At 36.1% G+C, this 21,378-nt stretch overlaps 1 protein-coding gene across 8 annotated transcripts in view; it reads left to right on the plus strand.

Annotated features, from left to right (window-relative positions):
* Positions 1 to 21,378, plus strand: part of STS (steroid sulfatase) — a 105,711-nt gene that overhangs the window by 15,741 nt on the left and 68,592 nt on the right. For all 8 annotated transcript variants that reach the window (XM_064646555.1, XM_064646554.1, XM_064646548.1 and 5 more), the window contains 4 exons: positions 8,097 to 8,249; positions 9,953 to 10,074; positions 12,716 to 12,838; positions 18,455 to 18,878. In XM_064646555.1, the coding sequence (XP_064502625.1) occupies positions 8,097 to 8,249; positions 9,953 to 10,074; positions 12,716 to 12,838; positions 18,455 to 18,878 (822 nt within the window). The remainder of the gene's footprint in view (positions 1 to 8,096; positions 8,250 to 9,952; positions 10,075 to 12,715; positions 12,839 to 18,454; positions 18,879 to 21,378) is intronic.

Below are 21,378 nucleotides of genomic sequence, written 5' to 3' on the forward strand. Positions count from 1 at the left end.
ATGAGAATGAATTCATTTCCCTTGGTGTGACAGGGGTCAGGAGAACATGTGCGATACTTGTGCATGTGAGTAGTGACATGATCAAAATGTTCACTATCCATGTGAATTGCTGAACAGTACCCATGCAGACTTTTTCTTGTCATGTGTCCGGAAGTGAAGTGGTTTTAGTTCTGTGACAAGAACCTCATGAAAGAAGTAACAGAATCTAGCAATGACTGGCCAGTCACAAGCTGGTTTGGTTGCCTTGTGTGGGCAGCCCATATGTAGAGTAGGCAGGGAGTGAAATGTGAACAACAGTCAGGCTGAGCTCACAGTCTGTTGGCTGGTCACCTCTGGCAAGATCTCCCTTGAAATATCATCCAACTTGAGTAACACTAGGGATTGTAATTTCTATTCTGTCAGAACAATGTCAGAGATAAAGTTTATTTCTCTGATCAAACTTGTGATTGTAACCTAAAAACATGTTGGCTATAGCTGACTCCAAGCAGAGTATTAGCCATATTCCTATAAAATAATCCTTGCTGTTGGATGTAATTACTCTTATCTCTTTAGAGTAATGAAAAATAAAATATGTAAGATGGAATATTCATCAGATTGCTGTGTAGCCTGGAAAAGAAAAATACTTAAATGCGTTTCTTGGAGGAAAATTTTGCAACTAAAACTCACGAAGAATTGTCCCTAGTTTTCAGATTTCAGTGGAATTACTCATAGAGTAAGAAACTATTACACCAGAAAGAGTAGTAGAGCACAGCATACTAATTGAAAAATATCATGTTTGTTTATTACACAAAGGATTTTTTTCATATTTTATGCTGAGCGCATGCAGGCAACCCACCATCAAGGTGGGATTTATTTCGTGTTACCTTATTCCTTTTATATAAATCTAGTCTAAACCAGGTGTTTAGGCTTTCTATTCTGTGGGAAAAGGTCATGGGCATCACTTCAAAATTTCATCATACCAATCTTAAGAAGAAATGAATCATCCTTCTAAGATGTCTGTCTCTTCCTAATAATTAGATGGGAAGCCTAGATAATTAGCTCAAACTAAATGCCTAACTTAGGGATGAATAAAATCATGTGGATTAGTTTGCATCTTGAGTACCTGTTTGCTCTGGGCCATCTAGCACTTAACTTCTGCATGAATAAAATCAATAGTTGCTAAATGAAGCCTTTTCTTAATTTTTCTATCTGGTACAATCAACTGTATTGAGAGCCCTTAAGTGTTATCATAATACAAATATAAATAACAATAGAACTAATATGAAAATAATAATTCCACACTTTGAGAACAAATTAATTCAAATGCCATTTCTCTTTACTTTAAATGAAACATCATTTTGGAAATAGCATAGCATACTGGGTCATTTTATTGATGTACTACTTGCTAGCTTTCTGTCACAAAGAAAAATTGACTGGCTGTTTCTCTGCAATTTCCTCTGGTAAACCACTCTGACTAGAAAAGTGATTGTAGGTAGAGGAATATGATGTTATAAAATCCAAAGCTTTGTTCTTGACAGACTCCAGAGGAAGCTAATGAGTAACCTGGAGAGAGGCAGGTTTCGGTGGGGGGTTTTTCTTGGTTTTTTTTCTGTTAGGTTTCATGTTTTCCCCAACAGACATTTGAAGACTACCATTTCGGTGAAAATGGTTTAGAAACTGCTTTCAAATTGAAGAAAAATAAAATTCAGTGTAAACAGTTGGTTATTTGTGTTACTGGCCCTACAAAGACTTACAAAAGAACTGAGATACCAACCTTCAGATATGTGCACTATCCCTGTGAAGGCAGTGTACTGGTGGAGTGTAGTGTCTCATTCCAATATGACGTGTAATTAAACTTTTTTCTTTTTCAAACACTTTTTTGAAATACTACTTAGAATATGAATGGAAACTCAAAAGAAGCTGGTTTGGCTGTAGTAAGGCAAAGGTAAAAAGTCTGTACCCAGTTAATGATATGAAGCTGTGTTTTGTATCTTGGTGCAATTCAAATGGACGTAACCAAACTCTTCTGCTAATTCCATGTGTAAGACTCACAGTCATGCAGAACTGTATAGTCTTTATCTTCTTGCATATCATAAACACAGAAGTACAAAGTTTTAGGCACTTAAATTCTTCTTCCTCATGTCCATTTGATACTCTTGAAAAAGATAGTGTCAAAAACAGTAATTTCACGCATCATCTGGGTATGTTAGAAAAACGCTGACTCAGCATCTTTCAAAACTTAAGCTAGATATCATGGCTGAGTTTAGCTAAGCCCTCAAAGTATGTCAGCATCATATTGCATTGATTAATGCAGCATTATAAAGTTCTTATTCTAATGGGCATATGCATAAAAATAGGTACTTCATAATATCGTGTGTCAACAGCTTTGCACATGTTTACTGAAGCTGATACAAATTTCAGAAACAAAACTTTCTCATCTCTCATCTTTCTGTTCCGTCAACATGTAGTGGTGATTTACCATATCATTTAAGCTAAGCATGAAATGTATGCAGAGAGGTACAGACTTCAAGTCCTTGTGAAATGGTGAACTGTACAGACAGAGTGGACTTGAATCCTTCATACATGCTCCCACATTTTACTGAATCTGAAAGATTTCTTTTAATTGTTTAGAATACTGTTTAGACATCTGGTCTTCAGGAATTGACATGGGAGAGTCACTAGTAGTTAATTACTCATGGTAGGCTTTTTTTTTTCAATTGGAAAGATTTTTCCTTCTCAGGATGGTGCATAACTGGCAAATAAGCTGACTACTTGTGCTACCTCGAGGATCTGTTATTACGTTGCTGACCAGGGCCAATAATCAAAATCAACTTTTTAATGAGCATTTGGCTAACAGGAGGAATATTGTGAAACAGTAACCAGGGAAAAGAGTATATTCTCTAGTATCTGTATCTAATTATACAGGGGTTTTATTACAAATAAAATAATGACATTATATCACAAAAGATTATATTTTGTTCTACTTAGGTTATCATTTGCTACCAGAAACAATATTTATTATTTATTAATTCTGCCATTAAGTTCTGTAATTTATTTGAGATAAAACTAGAAAATTCTTGAGAGACCATTTTAAAAGACACCTAGACTGAACTTAGATCTGATAGAGGCTCTGTGGTTTCATCTCTATTTGATTCAAACCCAATAATTAATAAGCTTGAACAAGAAACATGATTATTTGTTCTGATGTTTGTCCCAGCTCATGTTATGTGAAATTTCTGTCTTACAATGAGACAACTTTTAATAAATTGAATACAGATTTTCATTTATGTACATAGTTACCTAAATATGCATACTGAAATCTAATTGAAAATTTCAGAAAAACAGTTCTATTACATCAAAGATGTAACACATATTACTGGCTTGTAAGAGGGGAATTAATTGAGAGATATGAGCCAATCTTAAGCTGATACCAGAAAATTATTAATAGTATATAATATTACTTTACCATTTCTTAAATTTAAAAACTTATTTTTTTTCTCATTAAGCTGAGGAATTTTCTCTTTGCAGAATCTTGTGGAGAGCAGAGTTGTCTTTAGTTTGTTTACAGTGATTTTTATGACTTACAGAAATTTTTTGAGTTCTAGCATTCAATTAAGTAAGATACTTTTTTTTTTTTGCATAGTGCTTAAGGATAGCACAGCATTTTTTAATGAGGTCAATATCTTTAAATGTTGCTTATTTCATCAGAAAAATACTATACCTTCAAGGATAAAGTATATTAAGCATTTTCTCAAAGGGCTCTGTTACATTAAAAGAGTAGTTTAGAGATAAATTGCTTAATCAAACTTAATAAAAATGCTGAGATGATTCAGTTGGGAAGAGATGTTTGAAAGAGTTTCATATAGTTGTTCTTGTAAGAGTTGCATTTGCCTGTAGTAAACGGGATAAAGATTATCTAGCTGTTCCTGTCCTATTGGTTCAACATGTCATGCAACGGGTGAGCAATTGACTGATGGATCAGGTGCAAAGCGTTATAGTAAATGGGGTAACATCAGACTGGTGACCTGTCAGTCACCTGCAGTTCCACAGGCTTCCATCTTAGGCCCTGTACTCTTCAACATCTTCATGAACAATGCGGGACTGGAAAGTATACCAAGTAAGTTTGCTAATGATGCTAAATTGTCTGGAACTGTTGACTCCTTCAAGGGCAGAGAGGCCCTGCAGAGAGACTTAAAAAAATTAGAGAGATGGACAATTACCAGTCGTATGAAATTTAACAAGGGCAAGTGCCAGATTCTGTGCCTGGGATGGGGTAACCCTGGTTGTGTGTATAGACTGGGAAACAAGAGGCTGGAGAACAGTGCTGTAGAAAGCGATCTGGGGGTCCTGGTTGATGGCAAGTTGAATATGAGTCAGCAGTACCCTGACAGCCAGGAGGGCCAACCATGTCCTGGGGGGCATCAGGCAAAGCATTGCCAGCCAGTCTAGGGAGGGGATTGTCCTGCTCTGCTCTGCACTGGTGCAGCCTCACCTGAATATTGTGTGCAGTTTTGGGCAGTGCAATATAAGAAAGACATTAAGCCATTAGAGAGTGTCCAGAGGAGGGCAATGAAGATGGTGAAGGGCCTTGAGGGGAAGCCGTGTGAGGAGCAGCTGAGGTTATTTGGTCTGTTCAGCCTAGAGAAGAGGAGACTGAGGGGAGACCTTGTCGCAGTCTACAACTTTCCTCGTGAGGGGAAGAGGAGGGGCAGGAACTGATCTCTTCTCTGTGCTGAACAGTGACGGGACCCAAGGTTTAGGTTGGATATTAGGAAAAGGTTCTTCACCCAGAGGGTGATGGGGCACTGGAACAGGTTCCTCAAGGAAGTGGTCACAGCACCAAGCCTGCCAGAGTTCAAGAAGTGTTTGGACAATACTCTCAGGTACCTGGTGTGATTCTTGGGACTGTCCTGTGCAGGGCCAGGAGTTGGACTTGGATCCTAGTGGGACCCTTCCAACTCAGGGTATTCTGAGTATATGATAGCCATGTCTTGAGTCAGTTATCTTGATGTGGAAAAAAGTCCCAAGCAAATAAATATCAAGAAATAGTGGATTATATCTGTGTTTTTATTTTCATCCATTTGCTCTTACACATTTATACTTTGGTTTTTAATACAAATAGAAAATATGTGTTAGAATCACAAAAACGTAATTTGAAGATATGTAGAAAAAGTAAGATGTGTGTGTTTTCCCCATGTACATGTATATATGTGCATATTGACACATGTGTATGTATGTACTCATGTCTATAAGTTCATATACAGTGCTTAAAGTATTGTAGGTTGAAATAGGGTATGTGAAATACAAATTTTTATATGGCTCTTGTAGGAGATTAAGCACCTCTTAAACCAATTCAACTTTGCAGCCAACTTGAAAAGAAAGATGCTACTTTCAGTTCTATTGTATCGCAGGGAAAGTGAAGCAAAGGTTAAAAATCGCACTTATGTGTCCTGCGTGCAAAAAAAAAAAAGGAAAAATGTTGCCACTTGAATATAAAACACAAGCCTTCAAAGCTGATGCCTCCTACAGGAACATCTAAAGTCGTGGAAGTAAAAAAAAAAAATCAAATTCGTTCAATGCAAAAAACCAAAACAAAACAAAAGTTAATTGATTCAAAATAGACTGTAGCAAATTCATGAAGATTAAAAGACCCATGGAGAGGTATACAGCACAATGCTGTCCTGTCAAAAATACCTTTAATGGTAACTGCCAAAAGCTAGAAGGGTGTGCTAGTAAAATAATTAATTTGCTGAGTTTTTTTCATTCTTTCCTTAAGCATTTGAATTGTCTGTGGACAGAGAGGAAATACGAGGTTAAGTGGAAGCTTCATCTGATTTGGTGTCATCATTTTCATGTTAGGTCTGCACATACCTGTCTCTTCACCAGTACAAACCCTGGTGTGGCACAGATGGCCCTCAGCATTCTCAGAGCTTCATTCTTCTCATGTCATTCCCTTTTTGCTCCTTTGAGTTTCTTTGCTGTTGTCTGTTCCACTCAATTTCATCCATCTGATTTTTCTTGCTTTCCCTGCACATCCTTTCAAGACACATGAATATCTGCTGCAGAGAGAGTACACCAGAGAAATCATAGTTGTTAGGATTATTTTCTTTTTCCTGTTTCCTTCTTGATTTCACTTCAGGGACATGATATCAGTTGAAGGCAAATAGCTCAGCGTGTGAGAGTTTACAGCATCTTCAGAGTGGAGGAGTATCAGAGATAACTTTTAATAACATTATTTTTGGCTGGGAAGCAAATCACTCTTATTTATCCTTACAGGAAAGAAAGGTGCATCTACAGTGCAGATTAAAAGTCTGTGACATGGCAGGCATTACACAGCTTCATTAGTACCGTTATTTGATGAAGGGGTAGTTAGATGCATCCCACCCAACAAAAATGCATTCAGTGTTTTAGTAGCAAAGTTTGTGTGTGTATTTCCATGTCTGAAATGAAGTAGATTGCTTCCCATGGAGTAAAGCAGGTAATGATCTGTTGCTGCAGTGACAAGATGTTGCCAGCTGAAGTCTAAACCAGAACTGTTCTCACCAAAGTGAGGTGAATGAGTTATAAAGTATACCTTAAGCAGTAAAATAAAATAGCTAATACTACTGTTTTATCTGTATGTGAAGAACTACTAAAAGAGTTAAAATCCTCTTCACACCTATACTTTCTGAAAGAATGCCAATAATGAAGGTTGGGAATCAGAAGTCCCAGTCTGTGTTGGTTGATCCCCACTATTTTGATCTCTTCTCACTTACGTTAGTCCCAAGTCTTATCTTCCCAAGGTCTTTCCACTAAGTTTTCTTCATTGACCTTAATCGTAACTCCTCAGATCTTTCATCCCAAATGGTCCCAGTTCTCTCACCTCTTTTCCTCAGTTTTGTTTTTCTATTCACTGTGATACTATTCATTTCAGTTTCTTTATTCTTCTCCCATTTCTCCTTATTTCAGGCTGCGATTCTCATTTCAGCTGGGTCTCAACTTCTATTCTTGCTATTCAAGTCAGTGTAAGCTCTTCTAGTTCAGACTACTTTGTCTTCTCTACAAATACTTTTACCCACCTCACTGATTTATGAATCTGTCTCTCTTGATGTCTAGTCTTTTTGTACTAGCTCTTTCAGTTCTGGCTTCCTTATCTTCTCTCCAGTTACTTTTATCTACCATAACTCATTGATTTACAAGATTTTTTTCTTGACCTGCTGTCCCCATTCTCTCTGGAAATTCTTGTTTCTAGTTCCTTTTTCTACTCTTTCACTTTCAAATTTCTACCTCAGTCCTGGTTTCTTCCACTTTATTTCTTGTCCCAGCATAATCCAGAGTACAGGTGTGACTCATGCCTCATCTGCATTTGAAAAAGGCTGCCTACATCCAGAAAAGATGGGAGTATTAGCAGACACAAAAGAGAGAGAGAAACAGAGTTTGTTCTTTTTGATGTGTATATCTGGCATGGTCCATTACAGCCTACAGGCACTCAGTTTCAGACAGGGCATAGTCAATGCAGTTTAAAATAGAGATATGACAAGTCCCTCTTGAGGTAAAGTAGCATTCATAGCATGCACATCTGCAAATACTCCACTTTTATCATAAAAGCATATTATTGTATGTTGTATTGTGTACAATACATTCTTCTTCCCATTTTAGGTTGGGTATAGCACTTTTTTCCTGCAATGAGCCTTGGAAATTTTGGTCCTAAATGATTTCAGGTTCTGTGTTCCTCAAATCACATTTGGACCTAGAAACCCCCCCTCACAAAAATGACAAAAAAACCCAAGTTTTGCTTGCTGTTATGATTTATTGCTGTGCAGTGCATCTGTGTATGCAAGATTGTCACTGAGGTTGTAGCTAGTTCTTTGTTTGTATTTATTTAAAGGCTTCATCTCTGTAAAGAGGTAGAAGGAAAAATTAGCTATATACTAAAAGATGCATTTTTATTTTAAGAACTATGAAATAGAAAATGTTAAAGAAAACCCCGAGAAAAAAAAAAGCCAAATAAAAATACTCAATCTTTCTTTTTGTCTTTTGCTATACAAAGGTCAATAATAAGACAAAATTAGATTAAAAGTAAATTTTTTTTAAAAGGTGTCTATTTATTATATTTTCCACCTCTTCTTACACACCAGGAAGAAGATGGGACCCCTTTTACTTCTAATAATTTGTCAGTGTGCCATAAACAGTGTCAAAACACACAGTGCTTCAAATCCCAATATCATTTTGCTGATGGCTGATGATCTTGGTATTGGAGACCTGGGATGTTATGGGAACAAAACCTTAAGGTATGTTGATAATTTAGGGCAGTCACAGGTTTGTATTTAGTTTTTCTATGGATTTTTAAAGTTAAAAATGTCAGAACATTTAGAGATTTGATTAGGCTTTTTATAAGTAATCAAAGTTAATAATTTTTCCGGAGAATAACATCTTCAATCTTTGTTTTCTTTTCTTGACAAAAGGCTTATCTGATGCGTTTATCCTGCTGAAAAGTTGCATTATAAACAGAGAATTGAGCAACCAACCAAATAAGGGTAGCTCTAGGGAAGCAAAGTAGAGTCACCAGTTTTCTTTTAAAATATACATGACACAGGTACGATGAATTAAGCATATTTTGAAGCACTCATGATTTGAGACAAGCTTGTTGTTAACCAATTGTAAATGTTTTTCATTAATTTATCTTCATACAGTAATCAATATATTCATTAAAACAAATGTTTATATGCCTGAATAATGCAGCAATGTTCCCTGGAATGTTCCTTATTACCAGCTTAGGTGTGCTAATTTTGTAAAAAGAGAAAGTGGTACCTAGTCATTTTGTTTGTGGTGCAAAGGTTTTGACAAAGTTAAATAAAACATTCAGACTAAAAGCACTGTCCTGTCAAATGTTAAATGCTCTTGTTCCTGCTGATGTTAGTTAGAAGTAAAACCTCCTCATAAATGAAAAAAGAAAATAAAGTTACAGATTCTAGTTTTAAACAGGAAACAATTATGTACAATACTGATGCTTGAATCACTCCCATCACAGGGACCAGAATGACTCCAAGATCTATGTTCTCTGCTGTGAGAATTCAGAATTAGATCTTTGGAATATGAAGAAATTTCATCATACTGGTTGTTATTAGTAGGTGATGTTACTGATAGCAAATAAGTCAGTTGGAAAATTAATGTTTCTGACTATTCAGACTTAGATGATAGGAGCACTAGTATGCCTTGAGGTCATGGTCATTAATCTCCTGGGTCAGAGAGCTATTAGAGCATGCTGCAGCTCCTGGCCAGTCTGCATCAGTAATTTTTATCCGTAGAACGAAGGACACAGGATTTCTTCCTACAGGAACCAATTTTCATCTGCATGATGAGCCAGGTCATAGACAGGTTTCCCAGGCAGATATGGGAACTCGGTTGTGCCCCTGGCTCTAAAATTGCAGACATAATCATGTCAGACATGTAGATACCATTAATTTAGAGTGTAACACAGAGTTGTAATTTTTTTAATCTCCTCTATTAACTGCTAGCACCATACAACATTATCCCTATCCCAAAAACCTTTTACTGGGGAGAGACAGATGTGACACCAAGTAGGGAGTAAGGAAGCACAACCTTTCTCCAGTCTCTGTTTTTCCCCATTGCTGAAGCAGAAAGGTTGCAAAATTACAGTTCTGGGTCAAGAAATCCATTAAAAAGGGTTGCAATGCAATATGTCTAGGTGTAACAATTTAGTATTGGCCATGAAGAGTAGATGAAAGTGGGAAAAAAGATTTTTGGCATAGTGGCACAGTGTCTCAGTTCAGTGTTGACACCTAATGTAAAAATATTTGACATGATAGTATTTAGAACTGCAACCCCATCATGGTTTTGATAATTTACATACAGTAAGTCTGAACTTGATTTCCTTAATACTTCTTGCCTAAGATGCCTTGATCTTACCATAACTGTTTCCAAATAATAATTTTTGTGTATTCTTTTTTTTTTCCTGCTTATGTTTCTCCAGAACCCCTAATATTGACAGGCTAGCAGAGGAAGGAGTGACGCTTACTCAGCATATAGCAGCAGCCCCACTTTGCACTCCAAGCAGGGCAGCTTTCCTGACAGGGAGATATCCTATAAGATCAGGTAAAACCCCATTTCTTTATTTATATATAAATATCATATTTTATTTACAGTAAACTCTATGCAGGTTTTTTTTGTTTGACCTTTCTTGATATCTTTATCATTACCAAGTTAGGTGAGGATAACTGATCAGTCTTTCCACTTACTGATCAAGCTCATCAAGAGTTGGTATACTTTTGAAATATTTCATATATATGGCAAATTTTTACATTTGAGAAGAGTTGACACAAAAAATAAAGTCTTTTTAGTGAGTAAAATATTTTTTTGTTTAAATACCGAGAAAAAGATTTGACTGTGGTTATTTAATGTAAGGAGCAGTCCATCTGTCCGCAAAATCCATCAACTTCCTCCAGCATTCAATGACCACTATTCAGTTCTCTCTTTGCCTGCCTCCCTAGTTGCTTTCAGGCTGCTCCCAGTATGTTGGTGGGCAGCCCAAGTGCTGGACATCACAGAGATGCATCTAGAAAGACGCAACGGAAGAACCCCATGTAAATGCTTCCACTCAGACATTTCGATTTCTACAAAACCTTTTGGTTTAGACAAGTTGTTGGGTTTACCTTTTGAGTTTTTTTTGTTTTTCTTGTTGTTTTGGTGGGGGGAGGTTGGGGGCAGGACAGCTCATTAAGGTATTCAAGTTGCTCTTAAGACTGGGAAGAGGAAAGCAAAAAATCTCCCTTCTTTTTACATATTTTTGTTCTGTATCTACCAATATACAGTGTTAAGTATCTTATGAATACATGCATTTAATTTTTCTTACTTTTCAAATACCTGATCCAAAGCCCATTTGAGCAAGTGAAGATCTAGTCTGTTTACTTTAGTGTGCTGGGACTGAGCCTCTCAGTGCTTAGCCATGCAACTTTAACATTCCCTTAACATCATTTTTAGCAAGGATCATTATACATTAATCAGATCACTTGTTCATTAGTGATAAAACATCCTGTCCTTGCTTCTGGGAATGAAAGCAAAGCAAGACTCTGGAGCCTACTTGATACGTTCATGCTCATTCAAATCAAGTAACAAGCTTTTGCAAAAGTGCCAGCTAATATAACTTGCTAAATTTTCCATTACATTCAGCTGCAAAGGAAAATTTCATATACCTGTTACAGTTATATTGCTATTAATATTTACTGTAGGTAAAGCAACAGGTCATTTTCCATTATAATTCTTGTTCTTATTTCTGAAAAATGTTCCTAATTCTGAAAAATTCTAATTTTTTTCTTCACTGATCATTTCCACGTAGGTGCAAAAATTGAACTTTTTCTTACTTAAATTACAAAATGGCTAAATATGGAGTGCTTCCAAATATCACTGAAGACCTAGTAAAGGATTATTACACAAGGCAGTAGAATCATGATGTGGAAGAAAATGTTATAAATTTAAAACTCCTGCTAATAGAGCTGAAGAAAAAGATTCCAAAATGCAGTATTTGATGAGACACAAACTCAGAGAAAGGTGATGATGAAAAAAAACCCCAAACATAAGTCTGTACTTTCATTTCTGTAGCTTAAGGGAATTACACTGATTTCCATTACAAGAGCTTTAATACATAAAATTAAATATAAATAAATTATATATATATATATATATATGACTAAAACTAAACTGTTAATCAACAAAGATAGCTGGGGTAAAAAACTGAAGTCAACATATAAAGGGTAAGTTGAGCTGTCTTTGATAAACCAGTCTAACAAGTCTTTTTCTCATGTAACCACAAGGGATACCTGACTGAAGATTCTGGTTGTCTACATCAATCATGTAATTTGGGCACTGCAATCATCCAGTTGCATAATTTAGACTTCCTGAAGATACATCTGCACAGATTTGCATAGACATTCTCTGTTCTGTCTGTCTATTTTCAGAGCCAGCTCTCATCTGGAATCCCAGTAATCTAATTTTCATGAACCTGAGCTCTCAAGTTCCTCATCCTGAGAGTAGCTTATAAGCTCATTTGTGTTCCTCAGACTCTCAGTATATAGAAATTACTGTGCCTTATTTAGATATTGTCTTGTTAGCTGATACCTGATGCTCTTTTAGTGCACTCTGAATGCATTGAATCATGTTTCTTCGTGCCACTGGACTGCTGGTCCTCTCCCATCAGTGCTGAGAGCCCTGGCTGCTCTATTTCCGGAATTAGATTCTCTCTCGCTCTTTTGACCTCATGATATTTACATACCCAGTAGTAAGACTGCCTTATTTCAATGTACCTTTTCTTAAATAACCTTAAAGGCTTATAGAAAACCATGTATGAAGAAAGTGGAAATTTGGAGAGTAGAACTTGGGAATGATCTCAGTCCTCAGTTCCATTCCTACCCCAGGTACAAGAAAAATAAGTTATTCAAGCTCAACTTTTTTCAGGTTTGCTGAAAAAAACTTAGAACACCTACAGAAGGACATGCAGCTGTTTATGTCATGTCTGGCCCCATGGTTATAAGCAGAGACTTTTTTTTCTAAACTTCTCAATTTCTGATGTCAATACAGAGAAGACCTCACTCAGCTAAATGGATGATTGTATCAGCCACTTGCAACATTTAATGTCTGGTTGTAATGTGTCATTTAAGTGATACCACCTGAAGCAAAAAAGTGCATGCAGAAAGTAGTTTCTCCGTATTATCCAGGTCTCATTAAATTTCATTGTATTTAGGAATGGCTGCCTTCTCACGAGTTGGTGTCTTCTTATTTTCTGCCTCTTCCGGGGGACTTCCTTCTGAAGAAATAACTTTTTCCAAACTCCTGAAACAGAAAGGTTACGCAACTGCTCTAATAGGTAAAATTGTGCAACAACGCATGTGCAACACTATTTTACATTCATTTAAATCAAAAGAACATTAGCTTCTCATATAGACTATTAAGGGTTTGCATTAAGCATTTTCCCCCCACAGCATGATGAATTTATTTTTCTGGCACAAAGCTGAGCACATTCCCGTGCCTATGTGAAACACTAATCTGATAAGTATGTCTAATTCACTTGTGTAGTTATAGTCTCACTGTGCATGGTACTGGAGAAACATGATGAACAAACTGAAAATTAGTCAAGCTCTTGAAAAGTTTTCAGTATAAATAGGAATTTGATTACAACAGAGGGATTGATCACAATAAGGGGTTGATCACAGGGTACAAGTCAGAACAGTGGTACAATTCATTTCACCAGTTTTTAAATATCCATAAAGTAGACAGTTATTACCTGGAATAACTGCCTGGATTCTTTTCTTAGTCATCAGTCGGAAAAGGGCATTTCTAGGAAAGTTTTCTTATCCTGTAGTAGAATAGTAATATAAAAATGTATTTCTCTCTCATTGTAAAGACAGTTTAGACAATTAACTGCAGCATAAATATCCAGTGATGGGCAAAGGAGTCCCACTAGGTGAATTTTAAATAGGATTGGAATTAATATCCTAAAAGTATAAAATTAAAGATTGGTCCCTTTTTTGTTTTTTAATTTGACCAATGACTTATTCCAGACTGCTTATATTTTAGACTACAACTTGTATTACATAATGTATTTCTGTACTGGAATTGCCGGGGAATTGTTGTTCAGAGAACATAACACTGGAATGACTAAATTAATTTAGATGAAGGATGCATCCAATTTGATTTTTTAAATTGATTTTTAAACAGAAACTTGTAATTTTGGGAGTGATTTTTGTTTAAAAAATCAGGCTGTTTAGCAAGGCTAACAATTCACACCACTGTTCAAAAAATATCTGTATTGTGTAGACAAACCTAACTTTAGTTAGTGTTCCTAACTAAAAATCCTACTTAGCTATATCCTGCTCTTATAAACGATAAAATACCATGATGTCCTGACAGAAACAAACAAGAAAACCAGAAAATCTTATCAGAAGTATATTTAGTGCAGGTGTATTTGAATCATAGTGCAAAAAAGCCATTCATAATTTGTCATGTTCCTCATGGAGTTAATTCCTATTGCTCCATATTCAATTAAAGGCTGGGGTTTTTTCTATTTGTAACAAGCACTGTAATATAACTCATTTTCTGGGGCTGACCTACTTAATGTTCTTTTTTTAACTACTTTCACTGCAACATGACAGCTTGCCACTTAGATCTCCAGAAGTTATCTCCATGATACTTAATGAACAGTTCTTCCAAGTGGCCTGAATGATAGCTGTAAGACCATAAAATGTAATATCACCATATCCTTGGAGTATAATGAAGGTTTCCAAAAATCAAGAAGTGCATTAAAATTAGGGATAAAGCATATGTAAATGAAAAAAAGAAAAATTATGTAGATTTGAAGAGTAGGTAGACAGAGTCTGATTCCCAGTCAGCCCATTTTCTGCCTCTGCTGGTGTTCTTACCACATCATATTGGTCTGGGTCAGGGAATCTTTGCTGGGTTCAGTCTAACTCAGCAGTTCCCAAACAAATTATTGTCAAATCCTGCACCAGTGATGGATTGGCATAAGGGTAATTTTAAGCCTTTCAGTTCCTCAAACCTGTAATGTCACTTTTTTTTTTTTTTCTTTCTCCCAAGTTGCTCTCTGCTTTATTCTCTAAGGACATTTTTCTCTTCCCTAAATGCATTTTTGCTTCTTTTTATACTTTTTGCTCCTCTGAATATATGCTTCCTTTTGCTTGATACATCCCAAAATATATTTTGGCTATAAATCTACTCTATGTATACACTTTTCTACCTCATTGTTTTCCCCTGTGACACAAAGAAGGTGACATCCAATACATCTGTTAGGAAGACACACAATCAGATCTGCAAAAACCCCAAGTTTTATAAGAAAGAACAGATGCATAGAATATGTGATATTTCAACAGTAGAAAGAAATGATGATGTTTTACAGGAAATAGCTATTCATAATGCAAAATTCCACTTAGATAAGTATTATTTTAACTACTACTATGATCAATTACAGTTGAGTAAAAGGTTAATTTTTCCTCACTATTTTTATCCAGTGTGTTGTTTGCTATCCAGAGAAGTTTAAAATCTACCTATGTAGTTTATCTCCAAAGTTGAAAAACTAATTGATAACTGGTACTTGTTTCTTTCTTCCAGAATGAGGTGATGTAATATTTGGACACATTACAGTAGTAAGGTGTCCAATCCAAGATTGACTGAGTCTAGAGATTGGGATTAATGCAGTAGTTATTCATAAAACAGCTTAAAATCTGACCATGGTAATAGCATATGCACGTACACTTTTTATTATTATTGATATAAATATATTTCTTTGAGCACATAAAATATTTCTGTTTGCATCTTGCTCCACATCTTGCCTCTTGCCATTTATCTGAAAAATAAAATCATTCCAAAAGAAATATGCCATTATATACAATTAAGTCTTCAGATTGCTCCCTTTTCAACTGAGGGGAAAAAAAGACGGGAAACATGGATTTTTGTAGTATCCCCAGGATTCTGGATTCTGAAAAACTGAGTTCTGAGTGAACTTTCTTGGCTGAATAATACTTGCCTCTTGCCTTTCATTGCATTGCTTTTGCTCTGCAGAAATCGTAATTGTGGCTGACGGAGAAGGAAAAATGCCTAAGTCTCAAATTATTGAGGTACTCATAATTTACAATTAAAAGCATAAATTTCACTCAAAAGCTTGGTAGAATCTACTGAAATGCTTATGATGCTTGTGTGAAGTGTCCATCCTGTGAAGCATCACTTGGCAAAGAGATGAGAGCATTTTGCGCTGCTCTCAGATTCAGAAGGGCCTCAGACTGTAAAGTACATTACAGTAATATACTGAAGCACTAGCTCAAGGCAGGGGTTATTGTCACAAGGAATAAAACAAAACATGACCCAGTCATCACTTGCTTTTTCAGAGTAGTGCAGGATCTATCAGAACCTTCTACCTCATCAGCCATTTGAGAACAGCAATTTTGTCGTTCCATCACAGCTGCCGATATAATTTGAACCAGAGCTTCTGTTGCTTTTCCCACTAACCTGCTCTCTGCTTTGTTTGGCTTCAGTTGCTTCTGAACAAATCTCTTTTTGAGGCCCAAGTTCAACCTGACATTGAACAATTTGTTGTGCTTGCTAAAACCCTTTTGATAAAAATAGGACCTATATTTTACCTTGTCCTAATTTGTTATTGCAAGATTCTTCTATCCTGGCTTGCAGTATCTAGTTTTATTGAGATCCCATTTAAAAAAAACCTCTATATCATAATAAATGACCTTGAATTTGAGTTTTTTACTGAATTATAGGTGTCTTGAGATTGACATAGAACAGCAAAAAATGAAAAATTAAAACTTGAAGGTCATTTATATTCATGATCATTAGCCTCTACCATTAATTCAGTTATCTAACTTGATGAGAGTTTTTTCATGCTCACCTTGTTACATGTCTGGCTTTATGATTATTCCATGAAGACAGTCATGTAAAACTAAGAGAAAACATTGAAACATTTCTTTTCAAAAATCTGTCTTTATATGCTGGGAATGAAAATCAGAGTTCCAGCCTTATCTAGCCCTTTATAGCATCATTATAATATCTAAAATGTCAGTACAGTGGTTTGCTCTGCTCTTTTTTTTAATTGACCATGGTAATTTTTACTGAACCATGTCAAAAGTAGTGACGAGCCATTCTGCCCACAGAAAGCAGAATACCACCTCAGGTGAGGAGCCATCTGACAGGGAAAAATTCTGATTGGATGAAAGAGGCCTTAGTTTCACTGGCACATAAGCAAACCTGAAAATGTTTTATACCTGCTTTGATGATATACAGAAGATATTTCTAACTTTAGACTGTCAAGAGATGTATGAGGAGAACTGGACTCAACTAAACACTCAGAGTCAAATTTCTGTGTTACTTTTTTACACCTTTGCTAGCAGATGAACTTAAGCACATGACATTCCCATCCTATACCTCCATTCTGTTATTTGTGGAAGAGAAATAGCAACATCCAGTCCATTTGCTAGGTACTATTTAAAATAAAGCAGAACCGATCCCCGTATTCACTCTCTTTGGTATTGCAGTACCTGCATTTGTCATTGCCAAAGGAAGAAGCACAGAATGAATATGCAGTTCTCTAGACCCAAGAGAAGATGTTCAGGACTGTCTGCATCAGCACTCTTTCTTACAGATGTAAGAAATGTAAAAGCTGGCATGGTTCGGAAAAGGGGAAAATTCTATGTATGATTTTTTTCCTTTTTTGTACTTTCTGCTATGTGTATTCTGAAGCCTGTAGAACAAATATTTCAAAATTCTTTGGGCTAAGTTGTGGGAATGAGGACCTACTGGGTTTTCAGGTTTTCTTGTTTATTTCCTTTAAGACAACCCCAGAATTATGCTGGTCATGTTTACATATTTGATTCAGAAAAATAAATAGTGTGGCCCAGAAATATATAATGTTATCTGTTTTGTCAAGGCCAGCATATTTTTTAAAATATTCAATACATTTTCTGGCTGAGAGTAAAGAGCATAGCTCTATCCCCAAACTATCTCAACAGGCTTAACTGAATTTTTGGGTTTTTTAATAATTATGCATTTGAATTCAAATAACAGCTTCCAAACAGTTAGGTCTGTTGTGCTAAGCAATGCATAAGCATATGGTAAGAGGTTATACCTGAGTCATAGAATGTATTATCTGGATACTTACTGTAATCAGCATGAACATAAATTGTACTACTATAATGCAAATCATGCTCCTGGTTTTTTGTGTCAGTCAGTGTCCAACGTTATTGCAGAATTAGAGTGATTTCCTAGTGAGACAAAATGCTGTGAGAGCTAGTATTTGGCAGCAATTTACTTCTTACTGTTGTTTGGCTTTTTATTTACATATATAAAATAAAAAGATGCAAAATAATCACCCTCATCCTATATATCTGTGTATATTGTGAGGGCGATTGACTATTTCAGAGATTTTTGCAATCTTTTAAATAATAAATGCTTTGATAATTTTCCTATTCTTGCTTTATTTCCTATTTGTTACTGTTTTCTTCTTCTTTTCTCTTTTTTTTTAAACTATTCAAATTATTTGCTAGAAAAATTTCAGAGAAGATATTTTTTAACTCTGTATTGGCTCTTCCTGTTCAGTCAGTAGCTGCTGTTATAAAATAGTATTTTTTTATAACAACTACACATACACAAAGGTTTAATTTCCAAAGTTAACTGTCTGCTAGGGCTCTTGCTCTTCAGTGACCTGCTAGCCCACTCAAAATTGAATGTTCTTCAGCAGCAGCTCTGCTAAACCTATTTCTAACTAAGATGAATAGGCGACATGAAACAAAATCTTTGATGAAGGCATAAAGAAAGTTTACATAGAAAATAGGGATCCACACAATAGATGCTGGTGGCAGGGGGATAGCAGTCAGACAGTGACAGTTTCATGTTTGGGATAGTGCACATTAAAACTAAGTTTGATGATTTAACTACAAAAATCCCCCCTGTCCTTCTCTCTTTTTAGGAAAGTGGCATCTTGGGATGAACTGTGAAAGCAGTAATGACTTCTGTCACCACCCCCTCAGTCATGGATTTGATTACTTTTATGGGCTTACTGTGACCAATTTCCGAGACTGCAAACCTGGCCAAGGCAGCGTATTTTTAAAAGGGGTTCAGAAAACCCTTATCATCCCAATCCAAATCGCTGGAATCACCCTTGTCTCTTTGGCGATAGCGCGGTACATTGGCCTCCTCAATGTACCTTTCCAAGCATTCTACTACTGCTTGTTAATAATCACAATTTCACTTGTGGTTTTGATGTTTTTCTTCTATCATTTTCGACACTTAAACTGCTTCTTAATGAGGAATCATCAGATTATCCAGCAGCCACTGTCCTATGAGAACCTTACTCAGAGGCTGACAAAGGAAGCCATGCAGTTTATTGGAAGGTAGGTTTCTATGTTATAAGTCAGTGTTGCCATTTCACAATGATGATGCTTCTAAAAATTGGAAAAAATATGAGCTTGTGGGCATGAGGAATATGTCATTATATATAATCATCATAATTTTTTCCTTTAAAAGATGACTGAAGTTAATCTTCTTATTGAAAGTGACTGTTTGGGGGTTTTTCTATCAGTTATATAATTAATTCCTCTATAAAATTTTAAAATTGTTTATGTTTACATACTTCAGAATTTTTTTCCAAAAATTGTCAATTTTTTTTAGGACTTTCATTATTAAGAATTTCATGTAACTTGAAATCTGAAAAATCTTTTGCGGTGTGACTTAATTATGTAAAAACACAGTACAGAGTCATAATCTATGACTTTTCTGGAATGGGAAACTTTTTCATCAACTTGATGCAACCATTAAAAGGCATTCATAAGACAAATTTTTAAAGATACTGGCACTTTATATGCCTCCACTTTTATGGCAGATTAATGTTGAAAATATTTGACTCACGGAAGTTAGGGTACAGGGCTCTTTACCTGGGGAAGAATAACCCCCAGCACCAGTACAAGCTGGGGGCTGACTTGCTGGAAAGCAGCTCTGCAGAGAAGGACCTGGGGGTCCTGGTGGACAGCAAGCTGTCCATGAGCCAGAAGTGTGTCCTACTGACCAGGAAGGCCAATGGGATCCTGGGCTTTGTTAGAAAGAGCACTGCCAGCAGGTAGATGGAGGTGATCCTGCCCCTCTACTCAGTCTTAGTGAGGCCACATCTGGACTACTGTGTCCAGTTCTGGGCTCCTCAGCACAAGAGAGAGGTGGAGCTCCTGGAACAGGTCCAGGAGACAACTAAAAAGATGATTAGGGACAGGAGCATCTCTTATGAGGAAAGGCTGAGGGAACTGGGCCTGTTCAGCCTCAAGAAGAGACAACTGAGAGGGAACCTCATCAATCTATGTAAATATCTGAAGGGAGGGTGCCAAGAGGATGGAGCCAGGCTCTTCTCGGTGGTGCCGAGCAAAAGGACAAAAGGCAACAGGCAGAAATTGATGCACAGGATTTTCCACCTGAATATGAGGAAGAACTTCACTGTGCAGGTTACCAAACACTGGAACAAGTTGCCCAGAGAGATTGTGCTAGAGATCCTGTGCTGTGTGCTCTAGGATGACCCTGCCTGACCAGGGAGATTGGACCAGATGACCCACTGTGATCCCTTCCAACCTTACTCATTCTGTGATTCTGTGAAACATGTTTTTTTTGAAAACAATTTTTTTTAATAGCCATCACATTGGGCCACCTAAACATTGGATGTACAAAAACATCCTAAGTCATTGTTCATTTTTTCTAAGTTAGCTACTTTGCCATAGCTGTCACCACAGGGCTTCTAATGGAATGAAGTCATAAAAGTATACATTTGTATATTTGGAAATATATATCAATATATTTGGAGAAAAAATATTTCATCAATTTAACTTTTTCAAAAAATATGTGAAAGTATTTTTCTTGATCTCTTTTGATACAGATTAAAGCATTTTTAAAAATACTAAATCAAAGTAAAAATATATTCTAAGACATAAAAGTGCCTGAATTATTATTCTTAAAGTATGTACCGTTAATTACTGTGAATACATTCACATAGTGTCATTGCTGGATGAAAATATATACCAAAGAGTCAGAGGCTAAATTTTCTAGACTGAGTGACTGCATGCAGCAGCTGTTTCTAGCTGTTAGCCAGAAAAAATGTTTAACTAAAATCTTGATCTTATACTGCAATTTTTCTGTCATTTCTATCATTATGATTTGCTGTGGCCATCTCTACTCATCATACCAAAATAAAAGTGTTTTTATATCAAATTTCTTTAAGTGAGTAAGTTTTCCCAACAATCAACATTCTCATCAGTATTTATAAATAAACTAAAACATCTTTATTTCCTCTTGGCAATAGTGATAAAGATGCCTTCTCAGCTACATTTAACTGTGAAGTACTTTGTTTACTACAAACACAAACATACACATTGAAAATTGTTGAGAGGTTATTTGCTTAGTGACCAAGCATTTGGTGATTTTAAAAGACTCTTGAGTACATTAACTATATGTTGGTATATTCTACCATTATTTACAAGTATATAATGTACCTGTAGTGATATTGTTTTGGATATCTATGAATGTTTCACTGATTTCAATGCCATGACAATAAAATGGTTGCCCCAAAACAGATGAGTTCAAGATGGGCAATCAATGGTAGAAAACCAGTAACTCTTTTAACTTTATTAATATGTGTAACGTGCACACTGTTATTGTATAGCTTAGTGTCATTATTTGAGCCCAGTGTTTAGAGATGGAAAAATAACATATAATCTAAGTCAGCACAGCTTTGCTGACTCGGCTGGAGGTAAGTGGCTTTACATCAGCTGAGCACTTGGCCCCAAATCTTGATGTAGTTTCCAGACAACAGTGATGTTAAATTGAAGTCAAGGTTAATAGCATATATTCGTAATTTAC

Source organism: Pseudopipra pipra, chromosome 2 (genome assembly GCF_036250125.1).
Source record: "Pseudopipra pipra isolate bDixPip1 chromosome 2, bDixPip1.hap1, whole genome shotgun sequence".
NCBI classification, from domain to species: Eukaryota; Metazoa; Chordata; class Aves; order Passeriformes; family Pipridae; genus Pseudopipra; species Pseudopipra pipra.